Source organism: Ahaetulla prasina, chromosome 2 (genome assembly GCF_028640845.1).
Source record: "Ahaetulla prasina isolate Xishuangbanna chromosome 2, ASM2864084v1, whole genome shotgun sequence".
In the NCBI taxonomy this organism is placed as follows: domain Eukaryota; kingdom Metazoa; phylum Chordata; class Lepidosauria; order Squamata; family Colubridae; genus Ahaetulla; species Ahaetulla prasina.
This window is the reverse complement of record NC_080540.1, coordinates 134,574,569-134,594,740: the sequence shown is the minus strand read 5'-3', so window position 1 is coordinate 134,594,740 and position 20,172 is coordinate 134,574,569. Positions and strand designations below refer to the sequence as shown.

Genomic DNA, 20,172 nt, shown 5'->3' with positions numbered 1-20,172 from the left:
GTTTCTCTACTGAATGTAGAGAACATCCAGTACAAAATGCCAATAACCTGTTAATAACTTTCACATGGTCAATAATCTTCACATAAGGATGCTCTATTGTTCTTCACATATGTAACTGCTGAAGATAAGATCCTTGTGAAAGCTCATCCTGGAGCTAGATTTTGATTCAAAATGAGTCATGGTCATGCTATAAAATCTCTGTTCAATGATTCAGTGTTTGTACATTTATTTGGTGAGGAACATCTGATCCTCTGGAAGTTTCTGAAGCTCCAGTCAGCAATTATGCTTTGGCAACATCTGGAAAGTCACACATAACAGATTTTGTAATCCTAGATATGGGAAGTAGCAGTGTTCGCTCTCATCAAACAATTTGTAACAACAACTTCAATCCACAATTCAAGGAAAGGCCACTGGTACATTGCCCAGAAAACTCTGAATCTTGTGAAAGTGTTAAAAGAGTGTTTCATCCTTTTTTCTTCCAAGACTCCCCAGTCTGTCCCACTGCTAGTTTTTAATGATAAGCCAATGTTTCCCAGTCTTAGCAACTTTAAGATGTGTGGACTTCAACTCCAAGATCTAAGACCATCCCCACCCACCCACTCATATAGGCAAGCCACCAAAATATAAACTGACAGCAAACAGCCCTCCTTACTAGCATTGATGATGTTACTGTTAGGGTAATGAAACATCTGCAAGAAAACAAGAAAGCCCAGATATCTATGGAGATTCTCAAGCGCTGAAGAAGCTTCTTGGATGAGAAGTGAAACATCTTCAAAGAAAAACCAGAAAGTCCAGTTGCCTCTTGAAAAAACACCTTTGGGACAAGCATGACCTAGATGACTGAGAATTTCCATAGGCATTTAGTGATTCACTTTAGCAGAGTTGAAGAAGCTTCTTAGATGAGAAGTGAAACGTCTTCAAAGAAAAATCAGAAAGTCCAGTTGCCTCTTGAAAAAGCATATTTGGGACAAGCAAGCTCAGAGAGCACCAAGGACCCCTAACTCCAAGATTCCCCAGCCTGCATGTATGAATTCTATATATTATAAAAATTGCCCAAAGTTGAGAAATTCTGCCACAAGGCATCAACATGGGAGCTACATGGTTTGGACAAAAACGCCTCCCAGCCCAGACACCTGTTATTTACAGTAACATGTTCTTGGGGTTCTCCTTCCTGATTCCTCTCCTTTCTCCAGGCAGCACCAGGGTGCCAGGCAGCCACAGTGTTCATGCAGTATGGTATTGTGGCCAACTATTGCTGGCTGCTCGTGGAGGGGATTTATCTGTACAACTTGCTGGTGTTGACTGTCTTCTCTGAACGCAGCTATTTCACCCTCTACCTCTGCATCGGCTGGGGTGAGTACAGGACGGGGAGTCGAGTGTCAGTAATCACCAGGGCACAGATAAGCACATCCATCGGAAAAGAACACAAGGGAGTCAGCTGTAATATCAGAACAGGAAACAATATAACTGGAGGTGGAACTAGAGCATGTGATCACATTCCTGATGTCTGGCATAGAGCACGTGCAACAATTATGATTATGAGAATAGCCAGGATGTATGGATTTGACCCAGAGTGCTTCTTCGGTTCCACAGGCAATTAGGTTTAGATCCAGTAGTATCATCCTCTGGAGAAACGAAGGGGGGATTTCTATTGATAATAGCAACTGCAGTCAGGAATCTCCGGAAGGTCACACATTGCCTTCTCATTGCAGTCTCCCACTTACCATTTCCAATACTCTCCAGAAAACCTCTCCTAAAGAAAGGAAGCATTGTGGAAAATCTCTTCCTGTGTCTTCTTTTGTTTGGGAATGTCCTGTGGTCCATCCATGGGGAATCGCTGGATTCAAGGCTGAATGTGTTTTGTAGGTTCAGTTCAGTTCAGCCATTTTATCTGCAGGTGAGAAAGATGCTGCCATTCTGCTCTGTAAATGAAAAATTGGTGCTCTTTGCAGGCTTTCCAAATGATTTAAATGTCTAGATGTGTAGCAGAGGTATTTTAAAAGCAATTGAATAGCTATTGCCTGATTTTTAAAAAAATACATACAGTATATATATTGAATCATTGACATCCTACCTGAAATTCTAACTTTTGCTTCTCTCCTTCAAAGTCTCATCTAAATCACTTGTGCTTTTACAGTACCATCATCCCTCATTATTGATCATGCCAACGATGACTAATGAGAATTGGAGTTCTGTGATACTTGAAGAACCTTACATTGCCTACTCCTGATTTAAAGCATATATAATGACCAAGTCATAAGAAGTTGGATGGTCTCAATAAAGATAGAATCAGATGAGGATTAGGAGATGACGGTTAGGGAGTTTGATCACTATGTACTTATAGAGGTCCCAGTCCAGACGTTATTTGTACTGGGGCAAATGCCATTGAAACAAATAAGTATCTGTGCAACTTCAGCAAACCGAATGAGAAAACCTCAAAGTTTGACAACTTGCCTCCTTCATATCTATGTTTTAGGAATTAGAAAAGATACGTATTGGGTGGAATCTAGAACATTGACTTCTCCTGCACTAGTTTTTTGGCTATGATGAAAAGATGATCATTTCTTGCATAATTCTGTTCCCTTTTTCTCCCCAGGAGCCCCAGTCCTCTTCATTGTGCCATGGGTAGTGGTGAAATATCTTTACGAAAATATTCAGTAAGTTACCCCCCCCAAAAAAAAAAATCTACAAAGATGTAGTATCCACAAGTGTAGACGGTGTGCAAGTTGGCTATGGTTTTTCTGTATCCCCAGTATTACCAGGTGCTTTAGGAAGTGCCTTTCACATGAGATTTGGAAATGCATGGTCAAGGACCATACAGTGTATGAGCAGCAGGAAAGATTGCTGAAGAATAAGAATCTGTACTCATTTTCTTTCTTTCTTTCTTTCTTCATCACTCCCCCAGTTGTTGGAGTACCAATAATAATATGGGCTTCTGGTGGATCCTGCGTTTCCCTGTATTCTTAGCCATTTTGGTAAGCCCCACTTTTTTTCCTTTTCTTTGTTGAAGCTTTGGGAGCTAAATGCTTTGTTCAAAACTGCATCATTTTCTTGTTTTCAGCTGTGTTCTTTATACATTCTTTTAACCAATTAAGGGCAGGAGTGAGGGAACTACGTACAGTATTTACTTTTCGGCTGTGAAGACATTTCACTTTTCCCTCCTGTCTTATATACTTTTTAAAAATTACACATCTCAGGATGGCTTCCAATAATCAGTCAACAAATGACTTAGAATAACTTTATTGTCACTTTGAATGTACACTAATCGGCACACCTTAAAATGAAAATTTGTTGCATACAGCTGGGTTACCACCTCCAATATACACTACATGAATTTGAAGAATAAATCAATAGATAGATACAAAATTACGCATATACCCACATATATTATATGACACGGAGAAACAACACAGTCTAGTTTGGATGTAATACAATATTGTGAAGCTCAAATCACTGCTTATCTATATATATAAAAGCGAAAACCACTCATGTATTAATCACAAAATCTCCAGAACCGTAAAGCGTACAAACTTGAAATTTGCCACATATGTTCCTCTTGGCTTCTAGGTGCTCACTAAGAAAGGATTTTTCAAAATGACCATCAGAGCATTAGTATTTCCTATATTATTATAATACACTCTGATGCTAATTAGTTAGACGTTCTACTCCCCCTCCCAACTTGAAAATAACTCTAGAGAGGATGGGATAGCATAGGACAGGCTTCTGTGGGGCAAGCCTCATGGAGAGGAGGGGCTAGAAAGCCTGAGGGAGAGAAGGGGATAGGAGCGGAGATGTTTCTGTGGAGCCAGCCTGAGGGAGAGAAGAGGATAGGAGAGGATCTATGGAGCCAGTCTGAGGGAGAGAAGGGGAGCGGAGAGGATCTATGGGCCAGCCTGAGGGAGAGAAGGGGAGAGGATAAGAGAGGCTTATGTTGGGCCAGCCAGAAGAAGAAAATAGGAGAGAAGAGGATCTATGGGGCAAGCCTGAGGAAGAGATGGGAAGAGAAGAGGCCGATTGTAACTACTCATTAATTTTCAAACTCTTAAGCGTCGATTTATCAAGCCAGATCACATAATTTCGTAGCGGAGCACGGGTATTCAGCTAGTAAGGACCTGGGTACTTACGGGACCGCCTGCTGTTACCACACGCCTCCCACCGACCCGTACGCTCCCATAGAGAGGGACTTCTCAGGGTGCCGTCCGCCAAACAATGCCGACTGGCAGCCCCCAGGGGAAGGGCCTTCTCTGTGGGGGCTCCCACACTCTGGAACGAGCTTCCCCCGGGTTTACGCCAATTACCTGACCTTCGGACATTCCGTCGCGAACTGAAGACTCATCTTTTTATCCGCGCGGGGCTGGCTTAAATTGGGATTTTAATGTTAAATTTATTAATTTTTAAACGGGTTTTTTTTAGTATGGTTAATTTTAATATCTAGGCTAATTTAAATAAGTTTTTTAAGTCGTATTTTAATTTGTATATTGTATTGTCGGTTTTATCATGCCTGTACACCGCCCTGAGTCCTTCGGGAGAAGGGCGGTATAAAAATCAAATCAAATAAAATAAATACATAAATAAATAAATAAATAGTTACAAATAAACAGCTGAAATTTCAAATATTCAAAAAAACCAATGTAGGCCTTTTAAAAAATCTTGTTATATGCTAAAATTCTTCTTTCAGGATAGAAAAAAGCCAGTTTAAAAATGCTCCCTATCTTGTGCCATAGTTGCTTTGAGGGAGGTCTAGATGAGCCATAGCCTGCCAAATGCATGTGGCCCAAATTGACCTCAATGGATAGGCACATAAAAAAGAAAACACCAGCAGTATCCAGATGGAATGAACCCCCTGGCCCATCTATAGGTAGTCCTCGACTTACAGCCGTTTGTTTAGCAACCGTTCAAAGTTACAACAGTACTGAAAAAAGTAACTGGCAGCTGGACTTCCTGATTGTGATTGTCGGGGGCAGTATGGTGCCATTTGTAAAGCACTCAGAGAGTGTCGTAAAGCACTATGGAGTAAGTAAGTCTAAGTGCTTTTGTTATTACTATTATGATCATTGCAGGATCTCCACAATCATGTAACCACAATTTCAGCATTTGCCAACCATCATGTATTTACACCGCTTGCAGCATCCCGGGATCATGTGATCACCATCTGTGATCTTCCCAGCTGGTTTCCAACAAGCAAAGTCAATGAGGGAGGCCAGATTTGCATAACGACTGCATGGTTCACTTTGCAACTGGAATGATTTGCTTAACAACCATCATAAAATTAGGCGTGACTCATTTAACAATTGCTTAGTAATGGTAATTCAGATCCTAGTTGTGATCCTAAGTTGAGGACTATCTGTAGTCCTGCAGTCTCTTCTCATTGTTGTGGTCCGCCAGCAGCCTGCACAGCTGGCAGTGGAGCTGGACAGTGAGGAGGCTGGGGAGGAACATGGGCCAGTCCTGGAGTCTGGGGAAGGCTCGGACGAGGGCTCTGCATCGGAGGCAGAGATGGGTCCAGGGCCATCTGGGAGTTATGCATGGTCTCTGGAGCCTCCAGAGTCAGACATCAGAGGCAGAAGAAGGAGGAGCCTGTTCCTAGTGCGTGCATGCGCACAGCTGCCAGAAGGCAAGAACAGTTAAAACTAAAGGGACGACTCGGGAGTAAGGCCTGGAGATGATTGGCCCCTCCCATAACGCTTAAAAGAGGAGCAAAGGCATGTGGGCCCTTTGCAGGAAAGCAGCGTTGTTAATTCTGTTCCCAGTCGGCATCTCTGTTTGATTCTGGACTCTGTGTGGCTTTGCCAAGTAGGTCTTTGGGAGCGTGTCAAGGGAAATAAAAGTTGGTGATTATCCCGAAGGACTTCTTCCGAAGGACTTTTGCAACTAATTCACGTAATTCACAGCTGTTGCAATAAAAGAGGTTTTTGGGACTTTTGTGTTTTAATGACTTCCATGAATCGGTCCAATCCTTATTTGAAACCAGCCAGGCTGATAGCCAGCTCTATATCTTATGGTAGCAAATTCCAGCGCTGAATTGTCTGCGTTCCTCCTGCCAGCAGAATGATTTACATAAAGGCAGTTCTTCAAGTAACCTCTGGGTTCCTTCCCCACCTCTGCATTTATACATTGTATACTGGATTTGTGAGTTTTATTCTATCCATTTTGATCATATAATGTTCAAATGTTCGGATTGTAATCAAGTTGATTTTCATACTAAGCAGACATTTTCTCATTTTATTTTCTGTGTATAATAATAATAATGCCCAGTGTACATATAAGTATATATATTTGGGAGTGGGGTGGTGGATAACTTGATCCCAATTGTTTAATTGTAAATAATTGTAAATGTAACTAGGGCTGTATAACGCTTTGGATTAGAATGGAACAATGCATTGGAGGGGAATGGGTGAACCTTTTTCTGGAATCATGCAACTGCCCTCTATAACTGCAGTGTGATCCTACAAAAAGAAACAATGGTTTAAGGTATTTTGGTTTAAGAGATTAGCAGCTGGTATTACAGTACATGAACAGCTCTGCACACTCCAAAATGCTACACAAACTTAACTGAAACCAGTTAGGAAACATAGTCCTTTGATCCTGGAATTATACTGTGGTCTGAGCACCAGATCCTCATCCACTTATGTGTAGCAGCTGAAGATTTTGGCTTGTCCGATGTGATAACTTAATAAAAGTTGAGTTATTATCATCTTATGATGAGCTACACTAGCACACAACTTAGTTTTGAAAAAATACCAGCGGTTCTCCAGTAATGAACATACATTTTCTCTTGAGTAGCAGAATTCAGTATTTCTATAGCACTTTTCTTAAATACTTAAGTCCCAACATATGATTAATTAAATACTTCTCTGCCTGCCAGCCTATCAGTCTGTCTTTCAGGTCATTGAAATCTTTTCTCTAGGAAATCTTATAGCGCTAATTAAGGATAGAAATGATCATTATTGGAACAGAAGCTACAAAACAGTCATTATAAATTTGGGAAGAGTGAGAAAATAAATCAAAACTGTAATACTATTCAAGAATCCTCTAGAACGTTATTATGCATGGAGGGTCATATCAACTGATGCAATGCCATCTCTTCCTGCCACTCAATCACTCTGCTTCTTTTTCTTTCTTTCAGATTAATTTCTTCATTTTTATCCGTATCATTCAGATCTTGGTCTCTAAGCTCCGTGCCCACCAAATGCGATACACAGACTACAAGTTTCGGTACTGGCTCTCGGCATTTTCCCCAAATGGCATGCTTCTTGGGAAAAGAACAATTACATCCTTGGCTTTCTAGGTCAGGGCAGTCCCTTCACCGGGTAGGGCTTTGGGTCTGCACCATGATCTATAGCCGTGATGGTGAACCCATGGCACACAGGCCATAGGTGGCATGTGTAGCCATATCAGTGGGCACATGAGCTCAGCTGATTTTCGGGCCTTCTGGGCCCACCAGAGGTAGGGAAACAGGCTGTTTCCTGCCTCCAGAGGGCCTGGGGGGGGTGAGAAAGGCCTATTTTTCTCTCTCACCTGGCTCCAGAGCCTCTCTAGGAGTCGGGGGAGTGTGAAAACGGCCTTCCGCACCCCCCTGGAGGCCCCAGCCTCCAGACCCTCTCTAGGAGTCTCTGGAGGCTGGGGAAAGCAAAAAACATCACTTCCTGTCCAATCGGAAGTTGGCAAACGGGCCATTTCTGGCCTCTGGGGGGGTGGGGAAGCCATTTTCGCCCTCCCCAGACTCAGAGAGAGACTCTGGAGCCAGGTGAGAGAGAAAAACAGACCTACCAGGCCATTGCATGCCAGAAGCATGGGGGGGTCGCATGCACATGCACAGGGGCGCATAGAATTATGGGTGTGGGCACACACGCGTGCAGCCCCCCCCACCTCCTGGCACGTGATGGCAAAAAGGTTAGCTATCATTGATCTATAGATTTCTAAAATAGCCATCAATACATTAAGACTATAGCCCTTGCCAACTTTTGGTGTGACTCCCCATAAAAGTTTACTCTGAGTGTAAACTTGCATGTAAAAATGTTTAATGTGACAAAAAGAAGAAACTATTAAATGCACGGGAAGCAATCACAGTAACTACTAAATTCACATCATGTCAAATTCCAATTCCGTTTTGGATCTGCCTAGTTTCTGGGAATGCAGTTCCTGATGCACTTTAATGAGATTGAACGTAATGCTTGTCTCTCACCCCAAAAGATGGTGCATCTCTTCCCTACACATCTGATTAACTGCTTTTCCTTGCGATGAGGCCTAATCACCTGCTGTTCATTTAGGCTGGCAAAATCAACCCTGACTCTGATTCCCTTGCTGGGCATCCATGAGATGGTTTTTGCCTTCGTTATTGATGAGCAAGCCCAGGGCACTCTGCGCTTTGTCAAGCTGTTCTTTGACCTCTTTCTTGGCTCTTTTCAGGTGAGAAACAAGAACTGTACTAATATTCGGGCTGTTCCATATCTTCCGTATAATTTGATTATTGGAAATTATTGTTACAATGTTTGTAACTACCCTTCTGTATCCCTAGGGAATGCTGGTAGCCATTCTCTACTGCTTTGTGAACAAAGAGGTGAGTCCTAAATAGAGAAATATGGGACAAAGGCTTTGCCCCTTGTGGCTAAATTATGAGAGGTCCAGAATTTCAAGCTGCAATCATTTGAATGATGATGGAGCTGAGTACAATGTCCTTTTGAGTTTCAGTAGTCAAGAAGCAATTAAAAGGGCAGCTATAACTATAGCTTTCAGTTCACACATCCATATGTGGCTGTACTGACAGAACTGGTATTTTAGTTGCCAAAGCATGCCTGCTGTGCAGTTTTTGGTTGAAATATAGCTGGAATATCACTAATTTTGGGTAACTCTAACATACTGTTTGGATTTAAAATGCTAGCTGTAGTTGTAGGTGCCTTACACATCAAATTATTTGAAGTCATTTTTTTCATTTCCAAGAGCCAGCGTCCTTTCCCCCTTTTACACTTCCATACTCTGTCCTATACTGCAAACAGAGGTGTAGGGCTGTACAAGGAGATTAGGATGCTACAAATAATGGTACCAAAATGGCGACAAAGCCAACTTTTTGCTGGTGTGTCCTCCCTGTAGGTACAGTCGGAACTCACTAAAAAATGGACACGCTGGAAACTTGGTCGGGACATAGAAGAAGAGTATAAACACACATACAGCAACACCCCCAATGCTCGTAATGGGAGGAGCAGCAGCACCTGTGAGAAGCACAAACTGGTTGGCAACTACCTCAATGGTCTGAGCTGCAGCCAAGCAACTGTACATACTAGCACGCAGTATCTGGAGAGGACACACTGCAGCATCAGTGAAAATCTAGCTGTGAATGAACTACCTCCTTGCTATGAATTTCCTGACGTGAACGGAGAGAGCGACATCTAAAGCAGTTCAGTCCATTGTCTCCAGCAGATTGGGCCCATTGATTCTTTTCTCATAAGACAGCCATATTGCAGAGCAAGGATGGCAGAGCTAGAAGTCCAGGAGACACTGAGTGGGACGTGTGATTGGAAACCGACCAATGTCTAGCTCCCTGAAATGATACCTCAGTATCTGGTTGTGTCCTTCCTGAGATAGGGAGGCATATCCTGATGAGACTCATGTCCTCCTTCTTGTCTGCATTCATAGTATTCCAAGGGTGAACTCCATTGTAGATGAGCAGAAAGGAACAAGTCAGTGATAGCCCAGGTATGGGTCTGGAAGAGTTATAGGCTAAAGGTTGGAGATGACATTAAGTGGATTTTGGATGGAAAGAGAATCTGTACTATAGCTAGGAGGTCTGAAAGTCTACAGTTCAGAAATTGCACATTGATTAGTGCTGATCAAACTGAGAATCTCAGAAACCTTTCTAGCTCTTGCTTTTATAAAGAACAAGCTGAAAATGCATCAGCAGTATTTGCTCAAAGATAAACAAATGGAGCAGAAGGGGCTGTGCAATTTTTTAAAAATTAGTCATAAGGGAGTGTATATTCAGTTATTGCCTATTCCCTAACTTGCTATATCCTGATGGAAAAACTGCCAAAAAGGTCTGGAAACCAAGTCATCTGCAAAAAATGCAGTTATATAATTGTTTGGTATAGCTAAATATTTTATTTCCAAGTTTAGTAATTGTAGAATTTGGGTTTGAGCACAAGAGTTCCAAATTCCTTCTTGAAAATCTTTTTTTTTTGCCTCTGGAGTGGTAGTACCTTAGGAATAAGGGCCATGCTTCTTGAAGAAGGTATGGTATTCAATAGAGGTGGTGTCCATCTGGAGAATTAGGAGCATAACTTTTCCACCTGAGCATCTGGGTGATTTCAGAAAGCTACTTAGTAATGCTATAATGTCCCTCTTAACTGGAGATAAAGAAATGAGAATTAGAGGATTCTGGGCAGTAAAATGCCCAGAATGTAACACTTCAGCACAATCGCAGTCCAAAATAGCCTGAGCATAAATTAGCCCGTTTTGTTGTGAGCTGCCCACTTGGGTTATCAGGTAATTAGCACATTGTTTTGTGGTAGGTGACAGTATAGTACCAAAAGTGCTGCCTGTGATCTTAAGTAGGCAGCAATAGTAATATTCGCCCTCAAGAGTGAAGATATTACGTATTGACCATCTTTATGGCTGTGCCATTACATCTGTGCTATGGAAACACTTACTCCATTTGTTCCTAGGATAATTCTGTCCTGAATGATTCTGTAAATTGATTTTTGCTGAGGGCTGCCTCTGGGTCTGTGATGTCAGTGCCAATGTTCCGGAGATCAAACCCTCAATAAATGGTGTTACGTGTCTTGGCAACTTGGGTGGTTCCTCCTGAAGCACATCACAGCTCATCTTACCTAAGGACTGGACTATACAACAGTTACTAACATGGACAGGAACAGATGTCCTGCACTGGCCACATTCATCAAAAATATTAACCTTCATAGGAAAGTTATGTGACAGGTTTAAATTAGAACCATTGCAACAGGCAGGTAATATATTGCCCTCTGTGATTATGCAATGTCTCTTTCAAAGCCTAAGATTCTGTCCTCCCCAGAATAGGCATGGAAGAATTCTTCTGGCATTTCCAGGGGCATTGAAACATTCTGATCCAGACATCCGTATGAAGAAGCACAGATATTATCTATGTTAATCATGGAGCGCTTCATCACAGTCTCTCTCTCTCTCAAATATGTTCTTATTTTTAAAATTGGCATGTGCATAAAAAAATGTTCCTTCTGAGCGTGAACTCAGAACACAGAATAACTTCATGCATGCCCATCCTTATGATGTTCCCTTAAATTCCTTTGACTGTAACACAGTATGAATAAAGCAGAAGTTTCTGTAGTTGAGCTGCCACAACTCACAAGACTATTTAATGACTTTGTGTTTGGGGAAAAACCAGCTCAGGTCGTTAATTTAAGGTTCAGTGTGTAATGTGAATCTACGGTATTGGGATAATTCCTTAAATCATAGCTAACTTAACCATGGCTGAATGTGTTGTATGAATTCAAAAATTCAAATGTTACCTCAAATTTTTCATTACTTACTTCTATTCCGATTATTTCCTCTATTCACCTGACCCAAATTCTCCTGCCCTGGATGTATCGAATAGTTTCTTGTCACAGACCTGCTTGTCATTCTTAGAAAAATTAGTTCTCCCTGTTGCTAGTAACTAGTACCAGCAATCTCCATTACAGATATTATTAAACCCACATTAGCAGAAATAGCATTTTCATAAGAGGGAAAGGTTCCAATCATTAGCTTTGTGAGACTTTCAGTAATAGAAGCAATAGGACTTGTGATGTTCATTGCTGGAGGACATGAATGGGAAATGCCAGTGGGCTAATGTTCCATTTATGGAATCCCCAATTGCATCTGACGGGAATATTGAACTAAATAGGACTTTTGGTCAGATGTATCATATCTCTTCTTACCTACAAGTCTTCTCACAACAGTGGAAGAAAATAGGAAAAACATTTAGGCAAGCATTGGAGCAACAAGGAAAAGGTGAATCACATCTACCGGTACATACATGGAGTTATCTTGGAAAGGAAGGGCTGTTTTCCATTGCAGGCCATACATGTACTGTCTGACTTTGGCAACATCACTTTCAGCTTCTGTTCCTCAGCTATGTTGATAAGAACAAGAGTGCTTTGCAGGGCTGTTTCAGTTATTTGAAGATTGATGTAGGTTCTGCAAAAGAAAAACACAATTGGTTGATCCTAGAGAAAGCCCTTTGCATTGCATGCAGTTTCATAGAAGCACGATTTAACTCATTAATGGGCAAACATTAATACCATAAAGCTACAGAAAATTAATGAAAAAGGTTAAGTGATCAAGCTTCATACAACATCCAATCGCCTTACGCCACTTTGCCACTTGGCAGTCAAATAATTTTTCTGCTTGAGTCTATAATTCTTGTCCAATGACTGCTTTAGGAATACAACAAAGAGTTTTAATACTTGAACCAGGAGGAAAAGCTTATCTAGTAAGTGCACCAGTTTTGTGGAGGCCATTGTGCTGTTATATAAGTGTGACCCAATCATGCCAGAAATGCTCAAGAGTAGCCTGAACTTGTCCATGCGTGAAATGGTCAAGCCTGGCTCAGTTCCCCATAGTTTTGTTGAGGATCTTTTACCTGCTTGGTCCCCATTCCATAAGTAAACTTTTCCCAACTTTTTAGATGAATAGAATAGAATAGAATAGAATAGAATAGAATAGAATAGAATTGAATTTTTTTATTGGTCAACTGTGATTGGACACACAAGGAATTTGTCTTGGTGCATATGCTCTCAGTGTACATAAAAGAAAAGATACGTTCATCAAGGTACAACATTTACAACACAAATGATGGTCAATATATCAATATAAATCATAAGGATTGCCAGCAACAAAGTTACAGTCATACAGTCATAAGTGGAAAGAGATTGGTGATGGGAACAATGAGAAGATTAATAGTAGTGCAGATTTAGTAAATAGTTTGACAGTGTTGAGGGAATTATTTGTTTAGCAGAGTGATGGCCTTCGGGGAAAAACTGTTCTTGTGTCTAGTTGTTCTGGTGTGCAGTGCTCTATAGCGTCGTTTTGAGGGTAGGAGTTGAAACAGTTTATGTCCTGAATGTGAGGGATCTGTAAATATTTTCATGGCCCTCTTCTTGATTCGTGCAGTTACAGGTCCTCAGTGAAAGGCAGGTTGGTAGCAATTATTTTTTCTGCAGTTCTAATTATCCTCTGAAGTCTGTAGATGTGCTACCTACAATTCCCATTATCTCTATCAAGCACAATCAAACCCCATGACAGCTGGCACTATGAGAGTTGCAAATCCAGTATATTTTGAGGTTATCAGATTGGAGGAAATTGCCTCGAAGAAAATAATAGCAGGCTGAGGAGAGAGAAGTGAAACAGAAGTAGCTGAAGGTCATCTCTGGTTTTCCCTTTAAGACCATGACAGACCATTAGTTTGATTTCATTTGATTTCAGCTTCTGTCTCAATAGGTAGCCAGAGGCTATTGTTTTGAGTTCAGCATTGCCTCTTGAATAAACTACTGTTAAGGTGAATGGCTAAAATAAATTCTGAGGCTACATTTTCAGCTGTCACCTTTCTGCCTAGTAATGCCTCTTCTAACAATGTGTTTTTTCCCCAACTGTACAAGGGATGGAGACTGCAAGTCTAGAGACTAGAAGGGAAAGTTGAATACAAAATGAGGAGGAAGGAAAAACAACACAGGGCTGTTTACCAGAAAGTTATTGTTTCCCTACCTGCTGACACCCGATAATGTCAAGGGCAATGAAAGGTGAGCTCATAGGCCACAGCAGCCTTTGATAAGTACAGTCAGAGGCACTGTCTATTCCTCTCCCCAAGGGAGCTGCTGCCTTTACCAGACGCCTGAGGGCAGCCCGAGATAATGAGCCTAATTGAAGCAAATTGCTGGAACACAAAGGCACTTTATGAGAAGGTAAATATGGTTGGTGAGCCATGCATATGACGTGTGTGTCTTTCAAACACTTACAGATATCTCACTATTTTTACTTCTCAGTAGCAAAACACACAAGTGCACCTGTCCTTTGAAAGAGATTTTGCTCTTCTCACTACCCTGGTGCTCTGTTCCAGGGGTCTCCAACTTTGACAAGTTTAAGCCTGGTGGACTTCAACTCAAAGCTGGCTGGGGAATTCTAGGAGTTGAAGTCCACTAGGCTTAAGGTGCCAAGGTTGGAGACCCCTGCTCTATTCCATTTACTCTGTTCCCCCCACCCCCAAATCCTCCCATCAAACTCAAATAACCCCTAATTTCAGCCTTCATTCCTTATTAGTTACGGGTCTATGTCTTTGGAATGTTAACATTCCTCATGTCAGGGGCCTTAAGGAACACATGAGCTCACAATCAGTATGTATCAAAAATAATAAATAGCTGCTGTTTAATGTTCCAGCTGTATTCAACTTACATTGATGAATCATTAAATCTAAGGAAGAAGGTGGATTTAAAAAAAACCCAGATGCTTGGAATTGTTTGTTTTTCTATATGATTATTTTTAAAAAATATCATGCTCTGTGTTCATATAAAGGTAAGACATGAAATATGCCAGCCTTGTCCAATCCATCTGCCTGCCTTCTTTCCATGAGCTAGGCCACTGTCACAAATCCAGTCATTTTTGTAACTCAGACCACTAAAGATTGGTACTGTTGATGCAAAGAAAAGGGGCTAGTATAGGGGACTTGTGATTATAAATGTTCACTCCTGCATGAGCAGAAACCTGCTGCTCAATAATTGCCTATTTGGCAAATAAATGTTGACATCCCCTCATATCATCACAAGCCCATCTCTATTAGCCCCAGAGCTGATTACTCATGAGCTGGGAAGTGTGTGTGCGCAACCACATAATGCTGCATCTGAAAAATGCTTCCTCTCCAAGATCGCCGGCTGCTCACCTATGCTTATTCACAATTAATTTGAGCAGATTTTGAATGTTGGCGATAATAGCAATAGCACTTGGACATATACTGCCCCATAGTATTTAACAGCACTCTTTGGGTGGTTCACAATGTCAGCGTATTTTCCCCAACAATCTGGCTCCTCATTTTACTGACCTTGGAAGGTTGGAAGGCTGAGTCAACCTTGAGTCAGTCAGGATCGAACCCCTGGTGGGTGTGCAAAGTTAGCCTGTAATACTGCATTCTAACCACTGCGCCACCACAGCTCAAGAGAGCCAGAGTGATCCAGAACAGATCGTATCTGCTTCCCACCAGATAACTTGTGCCTCCAAAGGAACTGAGATCCCTGTGTGATCTCCAGTCAATGCATTCTGTGACTATAGAGGTCCACTCTTTGGCAAATGACACAATATTGTGAAAAACAATAAAGGGCAGTATTGTGAGGTATAACGGGCCAAACATCCTGGTGGAGTAAGTAGCACAATTGTACCCTGTATGTGCAGATATTTTCCCCTTTTCACAGTGTAGAACCAATGAAATGGGTCTATGGAGATTCTCAGTCATCCAGGTCATGGTTGTCCCAAAGGTGCTTTTTCAAGAGGCAACTGGACTTTCTGGTTTTTCTTTCATTTCTCATCCAAGGAGTTTCTTGAAAAAATACCCTTGAGCCAATGAAATGGGTCTCTTCTGGCTGGAAAGGCTTGTATTGTTTGTTTTGGAAGTAACAGGGAGATTAGTTAAAACTGGGTACTCCCACTTGATGTAGGACCAGGACAGACAGAACGGGGGGGGGGGGGGCAGAGTCAAGAGAGGAATTGGCATGGAGTCATTACATTCCCACAAGCGGTTTAAGTCCAACCCTTCTTGAATCCTGTTAACTCTTATCTAGCACCAATATAGTGTTCACTTTAGTTGACTAGATTCTTATGTATAGGCATGAGCAATAAATCAGTTTAACTGGAGCTTATCATGTCCTGATTGTTTGCACCTGGCAGTTTATGGGATATAGAAAGTGTTAAACGAGAGGAAGGAAGGACCCCAGCTTCCATCTTTTCTTAAAGAACATTTGAGTCACAATCATGATATTTTGACTAAAACTACATATCATGCCTTTTCCTTAAAATAGTTCAAGCAACCTAGCAAAGGGGTGGGACAATATAAACCCTGGGTGCATGATTGCTGCCAAACTGGCACGGCTACCACAGGATTAAGGATCTAGGGATCAGCCTTAGACAATAGCACTCTGTTTTTTACATTAGCTCCTCTGAATCTTACCCACCTGGCTACTGACTAATCCAAAACTGTATGGATAATAAATGTGTGGCTTCTCTTGCTCATTTTGAATGGAAATATTTTTTGTAAAGCTGTATAAACCATGTATTAATCCCAATATATTTACAAATATATAAAGTCCATATACCTACACCCCCCCCAAACCCTGAACATTTTAGCACAACCACTCACATATCATAACATGTCAACCCATTGCCTCCCTCTGACACAAAAAATGTGCAACCAAAAGAAAAGTTCCGACCCTTGGTTTAGACCTATAACATTTACTGGAACACCCAACACACTTTGCTTCTAAGAATACTGAATACTGATAAGAATACTGAAGGATTCTTTTGAAACATGGAATCAAAATAGCAGTAGCACTTATATACCGCTTCATAGTGCTTTTACACCCCTCTCTAAGCGGTTTAAAGAGTCAACACATTGCCCCCAACAATCTGGGTCCACATTTTATCGACCTCGGAAGGATGGAAGGCTGAGTCAATCTTGAGCCAGTGAGACTCGAACTGCCAAACTGCTGGCAGTTGGCAGTTAGCAGAATAAGCCTGCAATACTGCATTCTAACCACTGCGCCACCACAGCTCATTAGTTAATTTCTACCATGTCAATAGCTTCTATGGATGGAAGTTTGTACTTTCAGACTTACAAGTTTTTGTTAATGTAGCCTTACAATAAAGTAGAATTAGCTCATCTAATATGTTTCCTGTCTGGTAGAAAAGGGAGGGCTGACATAAACCAAGAGCATGGCCAGTATATATTATCAAATACTCTGGCCACCTAATGAGAAGAGTGGACTGATTGGAAAAGACCCTGATTTTGAGAAAAATTAAAGACAAAAGGAAAAGGGAATGAAAGAGGATGAGATGGTTAGTGTCACTGATGCAATGAACATGAATTCGGGCAACTGGAAGAATGTAGAAAAGGGGGGAGGGTTTGACATGCTTTGATCCATGGAGCTATGAAGAATCAGACATGACTTAGTGACTGAGCAATAATAGCAATAACACACACACACACACACACACACGTAAGTATGGATTGCAATTACAATCTTTAATACATATTTTTTTTAAAAAGGGAACATCAAAAAGTCTTATAACCTACCTGATTTGCATTGTCCTTGACTATACAATGCATACAAACATTCTTTTTGGGACTATGGGAGTTGTTATCCAATCCAAATTATCCGAAGGTCACCAAGTTATCTAACTCAATATAATTTGAGAATATCATTTTTGGGACAGGTTGCTCATATCAGGTGAGCAAACCACTCTACCAATATCCCTACACTCACTACAGCCTGATAGCTAAGGACATCAATATAGTAATCTCTGTGTTTCTTTGACGACAATGGAAACATGGCAATGCTTCTTCAGGCTCATGAGGGGGGGGGTCCTTCTTTTTTGGTCAGCAGTCTGGCATTCTCAGCACTAATATATACATTAAGATGGTTTGAACATTTTTTAACAGAAATCTTGGGACTTTTTCTTTTTTAATGCAAAATGTGAGTCATGGAAGACATCCTCTTATGCTAGCTAACATATCACTGTTTGGTTTTCACAGTCTTACATATGTGAATCTTGAAATTGGTGGAAGTATTAATATTATGGAAAATATTACATGTAAGTCCTGCATTTAGAAGTTTGCTGTTTCTGACTTTTAGCTTTCTTCCCTAGGACTTTCTACCATTGTGATACTATCAGTAGCCATTAATGGTAGCAAATATTTTTCTGCCCTTTACAGAAGGAAATGAGTCATTAAATGGAATCAAAAGTGCCAAACTCAAATGAATAATTTAAGCAGTAATAAAATATTTAAAAACTAAAAGTCATCTAAGCATATTTTAAAATCCTTTATTCTGTAATACAAACTGCAACTGTCATAATATTTATATCTGTACTTCCTTGTCAAAAGATGTTAGAAACTAGATCAAGCATGGTTCAGTTTAAAAGACAGGAAACAAAGGAATAAACAGAATGTAAAGTAATGAGGAAAAACGTAACAATGAACTTGGATATTACAGTATGCGATGTACTCAGGCTGATGGCTCAGAATTTGACATACTGGAAAGCAATTAGAATAGAATAGAATAGAATAGAATAGAATAGAATAGAATAGAATAGAATAGAATAGAATAGAATTTTTTTATTGGCCAAGTGTGATTGGACACACAAGGAATTTGTCTTGGTGCATATGCTCTCAGTGTACATAAAAGAAAAGATACGTTCATCAAGGTACAACATTTACAACACAATTGATGATCAATATATCAATATAAATCATAAGGATTGCCAGCAACAAGTTATAGTCATACAGTCATAAGTGGAAAGAGATTGGTGATGGGAACTATGAAACGATTAATAGTAGTGCAGATTCAGTAAATAGTCTGACAGTGTTGAGGGAATTATTTGTTTAGCAGAGTGATGGCCTTCGGGAAAAAACTGTTCTTGTGTCTAGTTGTTCTGGTGTGCAGTGCTCTATAGCGTCGTTTTGAGGGTAGGAGTTGAAACAGTTTATGTCCAGGATGCGAGGGATCTGCAAATATTTTCACAGCCCTCTTCTTGATTCGTGCAGTATACAGGTCCTCAATGGAAGGCAAGTTGGTAGCAATTATTTTTTCTGCAGTTCTAATTATCCTCTGAAGTCTGTGTTTTTCTTGTTGGGTTGCAGAACCGAACCAGACAGTTATAGAGGTGCAAATGACAGACTCAATAATTCCTCTGTAGAATTGGATCAGCAGCTCCTTGGGCAGTTTGAGCTTACTGAGTTGGCGCAGAAAGAACATTCTTTGTTGTCCTTTTTTAATGATGTTTTTGATGTTAGCTGTCCATTTGAGATCTTGCGATATGATAGAACCCAGAAATTTGAAGGTTTCTACTGTTGATACTGTGTTGTCAAGTATTGTGAGAGGTGGAAGTATGGAAGGGTTTTTCCTAAAGTCTACCACCATTTCTACGGTTTTGAGTGTGTTCAGTTCCAGATTGTTTTGGTTGCACCACAAGGCTAGTCGTTCGACCTCTCGTCTATATGCGGATTCGTCATTGTCTCAAATGAGACCAATCACTGTTGTGTCATCTGCGAACTTCAGTAGCTTAACTGATGGATCATTGGAGATGCAGTCATTGGTATACAGAGAGAAGAGAAGTGGGGACAGCACACAGCCTTGGGGGGCCCCTGTGCTAATTGTACAGGTATTTGATGTGATCTTGCTTAGCAATTTATATATTTTCGGTATTTTCTGGTAACAGGGAAGAAGTCATCAGTTGCAGCAGAAGTCATCTGACCACTTCAAGCCAAAAACCTGCATGCTTGATAATAATGTGCAAAACTTAAGAAATCTATCAACTCTCCCTCCCTTTTTTTCTCCCTTCCTCCCCCACTCTCTCCTTCTCTCTCTCATCTAGCTATATCTATTTACCAGTATATGGACATCCATCTATCTATTTATCTCTCTCTCTCTCTCTGTCTATCATCTATCTATCTACCTATTATCTCGATAATCTATCTATCTATCTGTATCTATTTATCTATCATCTATCTATATCTATTTTTGCTTTCTTCTCCACATTGCAGATGAGGCTTTGTGATCTGAGATGGAGTTCTGGCAGATGCCTGCCACAAATGAACTGGATTTTTCTTTTTTCTAGAAAACTGGATGGTGTGTCTGCTTGTGGAAATCTTGAAAGGAGTCACGGAATTAGAGACTTTAGCATCAGGCCTATACCTCATTTGCTAATGTTTGTTAGGACATATTGAAGAATAGTTTGCATACTATTACCACAAATGACACTTCTCCTAGGAATGGGAATGAAGGCAACTGGCAATATGTCATCTTACCTGCACATTGTACAGAGTTGATCTAGATGAAGGTTGTGGTGTCTCCCAATTTCACACTCCTATGATTTTATGTTTCTAAACAAGATATCTAAGATCTTACCCATTTGTGATCTGGAAAAGTTGGTGGGGAATGAAACATAGTC

At 40.8% G+C, this 20,172-nt stretch overlaps 1 protein-coding gene across 5 annotated transcripts in view; it reads left to right on the top strand.

Moving 5' to 3' along the window:
• Positions 1-10,773, top strand: part of GCGR (glucagon receptor) — a 40,212-nt gene extending 29,439 nt beyond the window's left edge. For all 5 annotated transcript variants that reach the window (XM_058174181.1, XM_058174177.1, XM_058174179.1 and 2 more), the window contains 7 exons: positions 1,194-1,353; positions 2,597-2,657; positions 2,906-2,975; positions 7,127-7,215; positions 8,271-8,409; positions 8,519-8,560; positions 9,091-10,773. In XM_058174181.1, the coding sequence (XP_058030164.1) occupies positions 1,194-1,353; positions 2,597-2,657; positions 2,906-2,975; positions 7,127-7,215; positions 8,271-8,409; positions 8,519-8,560; positions 9,091-9,390 (861 nt within the window). In that variant the 3' untranslated portion in view covers positions 9,391-10,773. The remainder of the gene's footprint in view (positions 1-1,193; positions 1,354-2,596; positions 2,658-2,905; positions 2,976-7,126; positions 7,216-8,270; positions 8,410-8,518; positions 8,561-9,090) is intronic.
• The last annotated feature ends 9,399 nt before the right edge of the window (positions 10,774-20,172 follow it).